The following is a 13,498-nucleotide window of genomic DNA, read 5'->3' on the forward strand; positions in this document are numbered from 1 at the left end:
TGCCCCTCCAAAAAATGTTCTGCTCTTTTTCCAATTGTTCTCCTACTTCTTCTTCTTTCTGATATGTTTCTGCTTATGCAGGTCGTTCACAGAACCTCTTCCAATATTCTCTTTTTTTCCCCCACAGTCTATCATTCATCACTGTCTCCCACTGTAGTCCTCTCCAATTTATGTCATCCTGCACCTGATCCCACCATCTTGTCCCCCTGTGGGTGGGGCGGTAGAATAACACCCACGGTATCCCCTGTCTGTCATAAGAGGCAACTAAAACGGGCCTCAGGGGCTCTGAACTTTGGAGCTGGGTTGGCAACCATGGGGTCCTCAGCTGAGTTCTGGCATTTCTTCCACTTACTTGTGCCAGGCTCCTCACTTTCATCTATCCTATCCGACCCCCCTTGGTCAACTCTTGTTCTTTTCCGACCCCGACGCTATTAGGTTTGCGAGGGCTAGGGAGTCTTTCATTTTCACGCCCTTCGTGGCCCTTGTCTTTCTTTGGCCGATACCTTCATTTCTCAAAGTGTCGGACCCCTACCATATTTTCCCTCTGATTAGTGTTATATAGAGGATGGTTGCCTAGTTGTACTTCCTCTTAAAACAATAATCACCACCACCACCACCCCCACCCACCGTCTTATTCATGGTTTTCCAATTGGTCTTCTTCCAGATTCTGTCCATTCCAGAGCTCTTCTTGGTAACCTTTCTTGTCCCATTCTTTTGATGTAGCCGAACTATTTCAGCCCATTTCTCTCCATAGGTTCTTTTAGGGAGCTGATCTGCAGCACGTTTCATATTGTTTAATTTCTTATCTTGTCCCTCCTCGTTTTACCCAAGATTATGTGGATCATGTGTACTGTATCCTCTGCAACTCCTTTATTTCTCAATGCACTACTCAGATTTTTTTTTTTGTGTCCAAGTCCAGCATTCTAATCCATAGGTCAATATTGGCAAATAATATGATTTATATATATCATGATTTTTGCTTTGGTAGGTAATTTCCAATTTCTAATTATCTTAAATACATAGTAATAAAATTTTGAGCAATTTCCTATCCTCTCCAAAATTTCTTCCTTGATGTTTCCTTTCCTTCCTCACAACCTGCTCTCATTTATTTTGCCAACATGGGCAAATAAGGCAACTCCTCCATAGCTGTCGCATATCTTTTTGTCACCTTTCTTAAATAGGTACTTTTTTTTTTAACCTTTTCAAACTGTTCTGATTACTCTTCCTGTCCAATACAGTCCAAGACTGCCAGCAGCTGTTATAATATCACTGGTAACACTCCATCACATTCAGCTGCTGTCCTAGAATGCACTTCCCTGATTGCCTGTTCAACTTCTCCCACAGATCTCTCTCTCTTATCTGATAGTCCCTCAAACCATTACCGTGTATCATCACATCCTCTGTCTCTTTCTCTGCTGTCTTCCACTTGACATTCAGAAGCATTTCAAAATACTCTTTCCACCTCTCCTTTATGTCTTCTTGATCAAACAGCAGGGCATCTTTCTTATCTTTTACTGTTACAACCTCTTTTCTCTCTCTTTTCCTCTTTTTGACCAGTCTATAAAGTTTCTTTCTATCTGTTCTCACACCTACTTCCAATTCTCTGGTAAAGTTCTCCCAACATTTTTGTTTCTCTTTCCTCACTATACATCGACATGTCTTTGATGCTTCCTTGCAACTTTGTCTAGTAGCTTCACTTTTCTCTTGCATCCATATTTTACAGGCTGTCTTCTTTTTTGTTCCACTAACTCTCTAACTTCACGCTATACCAAGGCTTTTCTTTCTCTTTCCTCCATCCACAAGTTTCTATTGCACTCTATAAAAATCCTTTCTTAAATACATACCATTCTTTTTCTACTTCATTTAATTTGCCATTTGGGACTCTTCTCTTAATTCCCTTGTCTTCTTATTCTTCTTCGTTTCCTGTTCCCAATCTTCTGGGTTGGGTTTTGAATCAAGTACTTCACAGTTGTGTATCTCTCCGCCACTCCCTTCCTTTCTCCAATATTTCTTCTACTCTTCTCTATACTCTCCTTCACCATATCAACCTACTTCTTTCTGGACCTTCCCCATTGTCTTTCTCCTATTATTTTCTCTGTAAATACTTGCTTTGGAACTCTATCCTCTTTCATTCCCATCATGAGGCCATACCATTTCAGTTTACTGGTTTCTATCTTGTCTTATATTTTTAGAGATCCGGTTTTCTCTCTCTGATTTCTACATTTCTGATTTGATCTTTTCGTGTCTTGTCAATTATTCCACTAAGGAACTTCATTTCAGCTGTATGTCATCTGCATCTCTCTCTTAAATCCTTGATCCTTTCAGTGACGAAGAAAGAAGTAAGAGTCAGAATAAAAAGAAAGTAAAGGCAGAGACAGCGAAGCATAAATATTGTAAATACTGTCAAGCGAGGCCCACAGATCACCTAAATGAATAACAATAATAATAATAATGATAATAATAATAATAATAATAATAATAATAATAATAATAATAATAATAATAATAATAATAATAATAATTTAATTTATTCAACATTTGTTCAAACTGGCAATGACTACCTATATCTGCTATTTTGAAAACAGTATGTCAATGACTAATCGGATGTGCCACTGAAGTGGCTTTAGGAAAAAAATGATTTAAAGAAATTCTTTTAAATATTCTTTTACAAGGTGGAACAAAACTCCAGAAGTACATAATTGCAGAGTTATCCGACCTTTGCTTAGCCAACTCACTCTCTTGACTTGAACCCCCTGCACTTTTACCTTTGGGGGACATGTCTAGTACCGTATGTCGTGTGCTTCACTGCTATTGATGATGAACCAACTTTCCATGCGCACACATTTTGGTAGCCTGTCAGATAGTACGCACTGCACCAGGCATTCACTCAGTATAAAGACGGTCTGAGGTCTGTATTCAGGCAGAAGAAGTTTACTTTGAACGTTTCATCTGGTATGTGAACATTGTGTTCCAGGTGGCACTGCAGATGTATTCAGTGTAACAGCGCAACAGTGCTAGGAGTGTGTGTTGGATTGGACCAATATTAATAAAGGTCAGATAACTCTGTAATTGAATAGATGCATGCAAAAATGGACTAACCATAATTTTTCTTAAATTGGAGAAATAGACCTTCTCACTCATGGAAAAACTAACTACATTTCTGGAGGACAAAATTAACATATATTATATTTTGTTTTCGTCTGAAAGAAGTAGCTTTATTTTTAACATTGGCATACGATTTTAACAGTTTTTTTGATAATCATAACGGGGGGGGGGAATAGTATGTTCAGATGCAGCCACTTAATCGTAATCCAGCCCTTTGAAGAAAGCTTCCTCAAACTACAGCTGGTTGTTGTCATAGGGTTGGTGCCACAGGACTTGAAATAAGGTACTGTGCCGGCATTTGCCTGGAGGGAATGCAGAAAAACACAGGGTAAAACTACATTTAGAATAGCTGCTATCAGCACCAGAATTTGAACCTTGGATCTTCAAATGTTGCATCTCCTCAGTCCTCTCACGAAGTGTGAGTAAACATGCTCAGTTATGGAGATGAACTGAACACAAAATATCGGGCCAGAATGTGAAAACACAAAATGTTTTTACCATTTTTCTTAATTTTTATATCTTTTTCTTTCCAGACCTTGTCTTTTTCAAAAAGGAAATTCTTAAGATTTAAGCCACAAATATGGTCGTCATGCAGCGCTGGTCTTTGCATATGACAGGCAGTCACATAAGGCTTCTGATTTCTTCTACCAGAATAGCTCAGTTTGAAAGAAAATTCTACAAGTGAATGCTTTTAAATGTTCTGATATGCATTTAGTACCAATCCTTTTCCGAGGTCAGAATTTTGATCTCCTCAGTCAACACACTGAAATGCTTGCAACGTTTTTCAAGTAAGCTCCTTCATATTTAACTTTGCAGAAAGACCGTTTGCAAGAAGTGTTAATCTACCTCATAAATATGTGTATATTTTTTCTCCAATGTTTTCTCCACAGTTCAAAAGGAACTTCCGTTTTAAATACGGACAGCAATAATGGACATTGAATCCATACGAAACGTATATAAAATTATATTTCATTTTTTAACACTGAAGACAACAAAAGCTTGTGCAAGAAGTGAGTCATTTTGTGTAAATAATGTTTTTATATTATATCTTTTGCCTTTCTAAAAATGTCCTGAAAAGGCACTGGGTTCTTCCATTTTTTTCAGTTTCTGATTTTTGAGTTTTGTAATCTACCACGAGATTTTATGGATGTTGAAGTCACGAAGAGAGACGAAAACATGTCCCTATTTATATTTAATATGTTGTTTAATTAAATAGTTCACTTATAAAGTGATGTGTATTGATTGGGTGGACCAAACCTAACATTATTTCTTAATTTTAACTGTATCAATAAGGATCTATACAATGAAGTTCGTAAACTGTACTAGGTTAATGTCAGACGAACAAACTGATGTATGTAGTCAAATTAATACGCTGCACACTGTTCGCGGCGCCATCTCTTAGTGAAACCAGAAAAGACTTATGCATACACCTGGTACACTTTTTCTATTAGCAAACCTGAAAACAGGCATCATTTCTATATAATAGAGAAACTAAACAATACACCACAGCATCTGCGTAATAAAATCACTACTCTCTCTACCATGTTCTTTCTGCCCGACTGGCTTTCGCGTCATAACTGCAACCTCCTTTGAACTAGACATATTCACCAGGTGACAGTACATTGTTAGTAACAACGAGCTCTCTGCGCAATGTAATATAAAGGTGTATGCCCTATCTTTTGAAAATAGCACTATCATTACCTGTCTGTCTGACTCCACAAGTGCAACAGTCACTGCATATAATAAATTTTTATTCAAAAAGTATTTGTTTTTTTCTAAATCCATTTCAGAACTGTATAATGAACCTGTCATAAGCAACTACTGTACTGGCACTAAAGATATATTCAATCTTAACCAAATTACAACAGAATAACCAAAAGAAATGTTTAAAAAAGCTAATAACAGAATATTTACCATTAACTGGAAGAAAGGATGTTCCAGAGCTTCCTTTATTGTGATGCGTTTCTTGGGATCAACCACAAGAAGTTTGCGTATGAGGTCTTTAGGTGGTTCTAGAAAATAACAGATATAATGCAGACTCAATGACAGAGATTTACATAGTTCAGTCAAAATTTAACCAAGGCTTATGCTTCTCTGGTTGAGATACTGGCCGATAGATTGATTTTTACTGATGTTATCTGTAAGAGAAAGATTAGTTGTTATATACAAGGTACATGGGAATGGAATTAGTCAGGTGATGCAGGAAATATTCAATTAGGAAATGAAGTCTCAAAGTAAGTAGATGAATATTATTACTTGTGTAGTAAAATAACTAACAAGGACAGAAGTAAGGAGAACATAAAATGCAGGCTAGCACAAGCAAGGAAGGCCTTTCTTAAGTAAAGAAATTTGCTCGCTTTTAACACTGACATAGGAAGTAGAAAGATGTTTTTAAAGACTTTAGCCTGGAGCGTGGCATTGTATGGAAGTGAAACATGGATAACTAGCTCAAAAAGAAATTTTTGAAATGTGGTGTTACAGAAGAATGCTGAAGGTGGGATGAACAGACTGAATCACGAATTAAGAGATAATGAATCAAACTGGTGAGAGGAGATTGATTTGGTGAAATTTAAAGAAGATATGTAATTTCAGTAGTCCACCTTGGTCAATACCTTAAATGTTGATTAAGAACACATTAAGATACATGTTTCGGCCCTATTGGGCCTTCTTCAGCCTTGGAAAAGAATATAAATATAGAAATGCTCTGGAAAAATTTCCTAAGTTTTACACAGAAAGATATTTCTGATGCTACTGATACTTTTCAACAAGACTTCAATAATGAGTGTCTTTTGTTATACAGGGTGTATCCGTAATGATGTTACAAACTTTCAGGGATGATGGAGGATGGCAAATGGATCAATTTGAGATAAAGAACCGTAGTCCAGAAACGTTTGAGTCAAAAGTTATTAATAATCCAATTTGTTTAATGTCTGTCCGTTCTTAACAGACGCCGGGGTGTTGGAATTTCATTCCGCAGTAGTTCTTTGACGCGCCCGAAGCCAACGATATGGGGTTGTCACGTTTAAACAACCTCTAAAGCCACCAACATCAGTCGGGTTTGAACCCATTAACTTGGGATTAGTAGACTAACGCCGTACCCACCACACCACTGCGGCTGGCAGTCAGAAGTTAAAGCTGATACCTCCGACTGTACTGTACACTACATGTGCATCAGACACTTGTCGAGACTGAAGAGGATCTCTTGGCAAGAATTCTCGCTGCCTGCGACGCTGATCAAATGACAGCGGGGATATTCAAACGGGTACGACAGAACATTGTGCGACGCTGCATTGATGCAGGGGGATGCCATTTTCAACATTTGTTCTAAATGGAGCAGCTTGTGAAACTTGTGCAGGAAAACAGACTTAAATGAGTAGAATTTTGCTTAACTTTTGACTCGATTGTTTCCAGAATGTGGTTCCTTATCTCAAATTGATCCATTTGCTGTCCTCCATCATCCCTGAAAGTTTGTAACATCACAGATACACCCTGTATATTCTTCTTTATGATTTTTGATTATGTCTGTGTTTTTTACCTGATGACAAGTTAAACCTTTCAAGATAATTTCTTCCTTATGGACTTCTAGTGTGGTGTTTTTCTAGAGCATTCCTGTAAACTTTTAATTCTTTTTTCAAGTCTGACGAAGGCCCAATAGGGACGAAACATGTATCTAAATGTGTTCTTAATCAATATTGAATGTACTGACCAAGGTGGACTACTGAAATTACGTATCTTCTTTACATTTCTTTACTGTAAAGTCGATACGGAACAATTATGAGATTCTTAATTTGGCAAAATTTGACAAGAAGAAGAGATAGAATGATAGGACACATCTTAAGACACCCAGGATTTGTTCAGTTGATTTTTGGGGAAGGTTAGGCAGTAAGAATGGTAGCCAAAGATCAAGGTGTGAATATGATAAACAAATAAGAGCAGATTTAGGATGTAGTAGTTATGTAGAAATGGAAAGGTCAGCAAAGGATAAGGTGGCATGGAGGGCTGCATCAAACCATTTTATGGACTGATTACTCAAACAACAACATGGTTAAGTTCAACCAAACTCATATGGAATAGCAGAGAATTATATGTGCATGTCATGCATGAGAACTATATTTAGTTTTCTACAGTTCTATATGCATTGTTATTTTATCGACATAAAGATGCAACTGAGACCTTTCATACAGAACATTTGCTATTTGCTTTACACTGCACTGACACAGATAGGTCTTATGGCGATGATGGAATAGGAAAGGCCTAGGAATGGGAAGGGAGCAGCCGTGGCCTTAATTAACGTATAGCCCCAGCATTCCATACAGAACATGTCAAGACTCGAGCACTATCACTCAACACAGTCATTAATTAACTGAAAGTTCCTACTCAAGGACTAGCAACTGATTCCACTGAATTTTAGTCATTCACCATTGCTATTTCCTTGTGTAGAGCAATACCCATCACAAACGTTTCAAGCATTTTGTCAGAGAGAGAGAGGTCAGAAAAAGTGCAGAAACATGTTTCCAATTTATAAATTTCATTGTAGGGTTCCGTACTGGCATTAAACTCAAACTTTAATTTAAGAGTTTAAAAAAGTATTGGAAGGTGGAAACCATCTCTTAAAACCAAGTTGACATGTTAGTTTCACAATGCATATGATGGGAAGACAGTGGGAAGACAGTGGTATACCTGGGTAAACCCAACACTACCAAAAACTCCTGGGCAAAGGAAGGAGATTATACTAAGAAGACAGACATGTGACAGCAATCGATTGGTGCATCAAAATGACGGTTTCCAGCATTTCCTGTGATGGGCAGATCTCCTGTTCATTAACAAGGGTCAATTCCGTGTCAGTCTTGTAAATATTTTCTGGGCTGGTTTTATTTTGCTCACCCTCTGAATGTACTTACAAAGGAATTAACAAGAAGATAATAAGTATTTTAAAACATCAACTCACCAGTAATATCTGCCCACTCAGGTGATGTGAAGGAGTACTTCCCCTCCATGATATTACGTAACATCACCATCTGCTTACGATGCCAGAAGGGAGGGCAGCCCACCAGGCTAGCCAACAAATACATTACTCATTTCAGTCACATCCTCTCAGGTTGACAAGTTCGTTTTTTTTTTTTTTTATTGTCAGCATTTCAAAATAATAATCATACTCACAGGGTGAACATGATGACTCCACATGCCCAGCTAGAAAGAGAAACAAAACAAGAATTCATTAGATATAACTAACAAAATTATGCATACTCAGCTTAGGAATGTCACATTATTTAGTAATGATTTGAAACTGAATTTTTTTTTTTTTACAATTTGCTTTATGTCGCACTGGCACAGATAGGTCCTATGCCAACAACGGGACAGGAAAGGGCTAGGAGCCTGAAGGAAGTGGCCATGGCCCTAAGTTAGGTACCACCCCAGCGAACCCAGGCCTCCGGGGTTGGCAGCTAATCACACTAACCACTACACCACAGTTTCCTTAATTACCTTCTAAAATACTACCAATCAATGCAACGGTTTTACATCCCGGGTTACGCTGAAGTACACACTGCAGTTTGGCATTTACTACCTGATGCTTTAACTAAGATGTTGAAAATCTGCCAAACAGTTAGAGAGTTTCCACCAAAGGTTCATTTGTTGTCTGAAGCTTTGCGGTCATGTCTGGGATCCCAGAAAACTGGCACTTGAATTACGCCAGGTCAGCATACAGGCCTATATGAATGCAAACGTGACAATTCTATGGCAAAATGGGAATAAATTGCCTTTAAAAAAAAAAAAAAAAAAAAAAAAAAAAAAAAAAAAAAAAAAAAGAGCTATTTTATGAATCAACATACAGAATAGGCACAAACAGATCAAATAGGTACTTATAGATATAAGAGGTATGGTTTTAGGCTTGCTATAGCAGAATAGGAGTTAATATAGAAGTTTACAACATTAATTAAAATAAAAGATTGCTCATAAAGAATCTGAACCAAGGTGATTTTATGGTCTGGGGCAACTGACGAGACATTACCCTGCTGGCTATTCCAAGCAGAATTCTACTGTATTTTATCCCGAGTACGATGAAATGCGGGTGGTTGTGAAATTATGATGTGAACATGCAGAAATTCCAGGAGGGCGAACATGCATACACCAATTAACATTGCTGAACGGTCTAACAAACAACACTCGATGCTCTACATGTCATAATGACAGCATAATTTGAAGGAGAATTCTGATTATACTGGACCTGGTGATGACTGTAGCGGGCCCCGCAGTGTAGGGGTAGCGTGCCTGCCTCTTACCCGGAGGCCCCGGGTTCGATTCCCGGCCAGGTCAGGGACTTTTACCTGGACCTGAGGGCTGGTTTGATGTCCACTCAGCCTATGTGATTAGAATTGAGGAGCTATCTGACGGTAAGATGGCGGCTCCGGTCTAGAAAGCCAAGAATAAAGGTCGAACCTCAACAAATGACTGGAGGATCCGGATTTTGGGGATGACCTGTGTCTAACATGAAGATGAAGCTGACAAACTTAGAAACTGAGGCTCAAAAAGACTCAAAACATGAAAGAGACAAGGTTGAAGAATTTGAATACCCACGAGTTTACTCTCAGAGAACAAGCCACCGAGAAACAGACAAATTCTGCTACCTCAGCAGCATCATCAATGCAGATGGAGAAACAACAGTGGATGTTAACAGCTGCATTAATACAGCCAAGAGTGCTTTTGCAACTTAACACCCGATACAAAGATCCAATGAATTGGAGACAAAAATCAAGTAATGTGAAGCTGTCCCATCCTACAGAAAACAACAAACTGTAGATATCCATCAGCAATGCCTAAGGAACATACTGGGGATTTGGTGGCCAAATATCATCTTTAATGCTACGCTCGGGAAAAGGACTAATGAGAATCCTAGAGAAGAGAAAATGAGAGTGAGAAAATTATGATGGGTGGAACATATGTTGTGGTGGGCAGACAACCATATAGTAAAGGAGGAACTTGACTGGAACCTACAAGGAAAGAGGAGGAAAGGCAGGCCCAGGATGACATAGTAGCAGGGACAGTAGAAGTGGAAGATTAACAGGAAAAGAGTTAAGAACAGAACAAGGTTATGCTCCTTTGTTGCAACCCTGCACTCTCCATAAGGAGTTTAAGTAAGTAAGTAAGTAAGTAAGTAAGTCACATGTTTCTCTGCATTTACAAAATGTTCTTCGATTATTACTGGAATCAACCACAAGACATTTTTAAAATTATAAATGGAAATTAAGAAGTAATAAGGAAATATATCACAACATAGAAAATATAATAGAAAAATGGAGAATGCTGTATTTTAGACATATCTATAGAATGGATGATAAAAGATTGACAAACCAGAACAGATATTCAAGTACCTTTGGGAAAAAAAGCCAACAATGAGCTGGATACAAGAAGTCAAGGAAGATTTAGAAAGAAATAAAATAAGAGGAAACTGTAGAAAGAGAGATTTTAAAAACAAAAGGAAGAATAAAAAGGAAACCTGGTCCAAATTGTTCTGAGGAGAGAATAATAAAGCATAGTGCAATGATGAAGGAATACAAGAAGAAGAAAAGAAGAAGAAGAAGACGATGAAATCCTTGAAGTTCACTCCTCCTTCAGGTTATCAACATACAGTTTGAAAAGTCAGAACTTACTGTATGAAGGGGCTCATTACCTCATGTCTACAATAATTAACTAACAGATCAGACTGACAATTTTTTTAAAAATTTGCTTTACACTGCACCGACACAGATAGGTCTTATGGAGACGAGAGGAGAGGGCTAGGAGTGGGAAGGAAGCAGCTGTGGCCTTAATTAAGGTACAGCCCCAGCAGATCAGAATGAACTGGATTTCATTTATTAGAATGCCTTGCAGGCTACCTTGTAAAGGAATATCTTAAAATACAGTACTGTCCTCGCATTATATCTCTGCCGCTGCGTGACCGTTGCATTTCTAAGAAAGTTAAAGGTCTAGTTGTTGTCAGGAACAGATGTGCTGAGAGCAACTAGACCTTTCACCTGCAACGGTCACGTAGAGGCAGAGATATAATGCAACGACAGTACACTAATTATAAATCACCTGTCTTGTACAGTTGTTCTTGTTATTATAGTATACAGAAATTTGCTTAAAAATAGACCCTGTTAACATGCATCTGTTAACTATACTACACGAATTATTTTACACAGGAGAAGAATTAAGCAGATGTGAATAAACCAGTAGTAAAGAGCAAATATTTCAGTTTGCAAATCAATGAAATTAGGGGAAGCAGGTAACAGCAAAACATTTTTCAGTGGGAATATACCCTCTGTAAGAGATGACTGATAACATTGTAGCCCTACACTGACTGACTGACTGATCAATTGATTGTTCCCATGAGATAGTGTCAGACTGTTATAGGGCTCTTAGTATTAAACTACTGTAATATTTATACAGGGTGTATGAAAAGTAATTAATATCAAATAACAGCAGAACTTTTGAAAAATGCAGGAGGAAATTTACAAAATTCAAGAAATTATGTTGGACATTTGGCAATCTGAAAGGATCCTCAAGGATTGGAAACTGGCGATAATACACCCCACATACAAAAAACCGAAGTCATACTAATCCGCACAATTATCGAGGGGTCTCCCTTCTACAGATCACATATAAAATTTTCTCCAAATTTTACTAAACTGGGCAGAGAATAAACTGGACCACCAAACTGGTGAATACCAAGGTGGATTCAGAAAAGGGAGGTCATGTGCAGAGCAAATTTTGACTCTAAAAAACATTAGAGTATATTTTCGAAACACATCTAACAAAAATTGTTATCACATTTGTCGATATCATAATCTATTAGCTTCATGGTCTGTATGGATAGTTCAAGCACACAAGTATGAAGGATGAGTTCTCCAACTAATCAATACTTTATTTTACATAGTGTGAATATTATTTACATAAAAGGACAGTACCAGTTTCGACCTGTAAATAGGTCTTCTTCAGCTGTTGAAGAACCTGCTCAATAGCAAGTGAACAGAATAAATACTACTAAAATTAAAGTTAAACAAGAATGCCATTAAAATAAACATGAATGCCACTAATCTAAAAAATACTTCCCTGGCCAGGGAAAAAACCCTCTAACCCCCAAAACTGTACCATATCTATATATATTAACCTTAAGTATTTTTTAGAGTAGTGGCATTCATGTTTATTTTAATGGCATTCTTGTTTAACATTAACTTTAATAGTATTTATTCTGTGCAATCGCTATTAAGCAGGATCTTCAACTGCTGAGGAGGACCTATTTACAGGTCAAAACCGATACTGTCCTTTTATGTAAATAATATTGACACTATGTAAAATAAAGTATTGATTAGGTGGAGAACTCATCCTTCATACTTGTGTACATTTGTCAATTTCAAAAAAGCTTATTATAGTATAGATTGCGTCTTACTACTACCTACTTAATGTTTCAACAGAATTTGGACCACCAAAAAGCAAGAAATATTATAAAGGATACACTGAATGAAACAACAGCTAAAGTAAAGTTTATGGATGGATGTAGTGATGAGTTTGAAATAAATCCAGGTGACGTCAAGGCGATAGGCTCTCCTCTTTACTATTTAATTGCGCTATGGAAAAAGTTGTCAGAGAGTGGAGAAAAGCAGGTGCACCATGTAACCGACTAGGACAAATTTTTTTTTTGCTATTTGCTTTACGTTGCACCAACACAGATAGGTCTTATGGCGACGAAGGGAGGGGAAAGGCCTAGGAATGGGAAGGAAGAGACCGTAGCCTTAATTAAGGTACAGCCCCAGCATTTGCCTGGTGTGAAAATGGGAAACCACGGAAAACCATCTTCAGGGCTGCCGGCAGTGGGGTTCGAACCCACCATCTCCCGGATGTGAGCTCACAGCTGCGCGTCCCAAACCGCACGGCCAACTTGCCCGGTAAAGGACAAAAAATTAAAGGGTGTTTACACAGAATGTATAGCATTTGCTGATGATATGGCACCAATTGCCAAAGACATCTCTGATGCACAGGAGCAGATTGCTATACTGGAAGAGCAAGCAGCAAAAATAGGACTTAAAATCTCATACGAAAAAACAAATATCGAAACTGCTCCTCCTAAACTTATGGTATGAATAAAACTGCAAAAGTAAAGAAATTGAAGTACTTAGGTAAATGGGTCACTGAAAATGCCAATAAAAATAAACCAGAAACTCCGGAATTCAGAACATGGAAATTGCTTTTCAACACAAAAAGAAGGTTTATAACAAAAAATGCATGTCCTGGAATAGTAAAATTTGTCGTTACTTAACAGTGACCAAACCTGAAACTCTTTATGTTTCAGAAACACTCAATTTACAGCATAAAAATTTAAAGGAACAATTTTAGAGATTAAAGAAAGGAAAATCAT

General features: G+C 37.7%; 2 protein-coding genes across 3 annotated transcripts in view; one reads left to right on the forward strand and one right to left on the reverse strand.

Annotated features, from left to right (window-relative positions):
• Window positions 1-13,498, forward strand: part of LOC137503105 (uncharacterized) — a 229,468-nt gene that overhangs the window by 70,979 nt on the left and 144,991 nt on the right. The window lies entirely within an intron of this gene.
• Window positions 1-13,498, reverse strand: part of PhKgamma (phosphorylase kinase gamma) — a 98,937-nt gene that overhangs the window by 23,257 nt on the left and 62,182 nt on the right. For both annotated transcript variants that reach the window (XM_067159230.2, XM_067159228.2), the window contains exons 6-8: window positions 8,266-8,295; window positions 8,054-8,160; window positions 5,020-5,117 (exon numbers count right to left, since the gene is read on the reverse strand). In XM_067159230.2, the coding sequence (XP_067015331.2) occupies window positions 5,020-5,117; window positions 8,054-8,160; window positions 8,266-8,295 (235 nt within the window). The remainder of the gene's footprint in view (window positions 1-5,019; window positions 5,118-8,053; window positions 8,161-8,265; window positions 8,296-13,498) is intronic.

This window comes from Anabrus simplex, chromosome X (genome assembly GCF_040414725.1).
Source record: "Anabrus simplex isolate iqAnaSimp1 chromosome X, ASM4041472v1, whole genome shotgun sequence".
NCBI classification, from domain to species: Eukaryota; Metazoa; Arthropoda; class Insecta; order Orthoptera; family Tettigoniidae; genus Anabrus; species Anabrus simplex.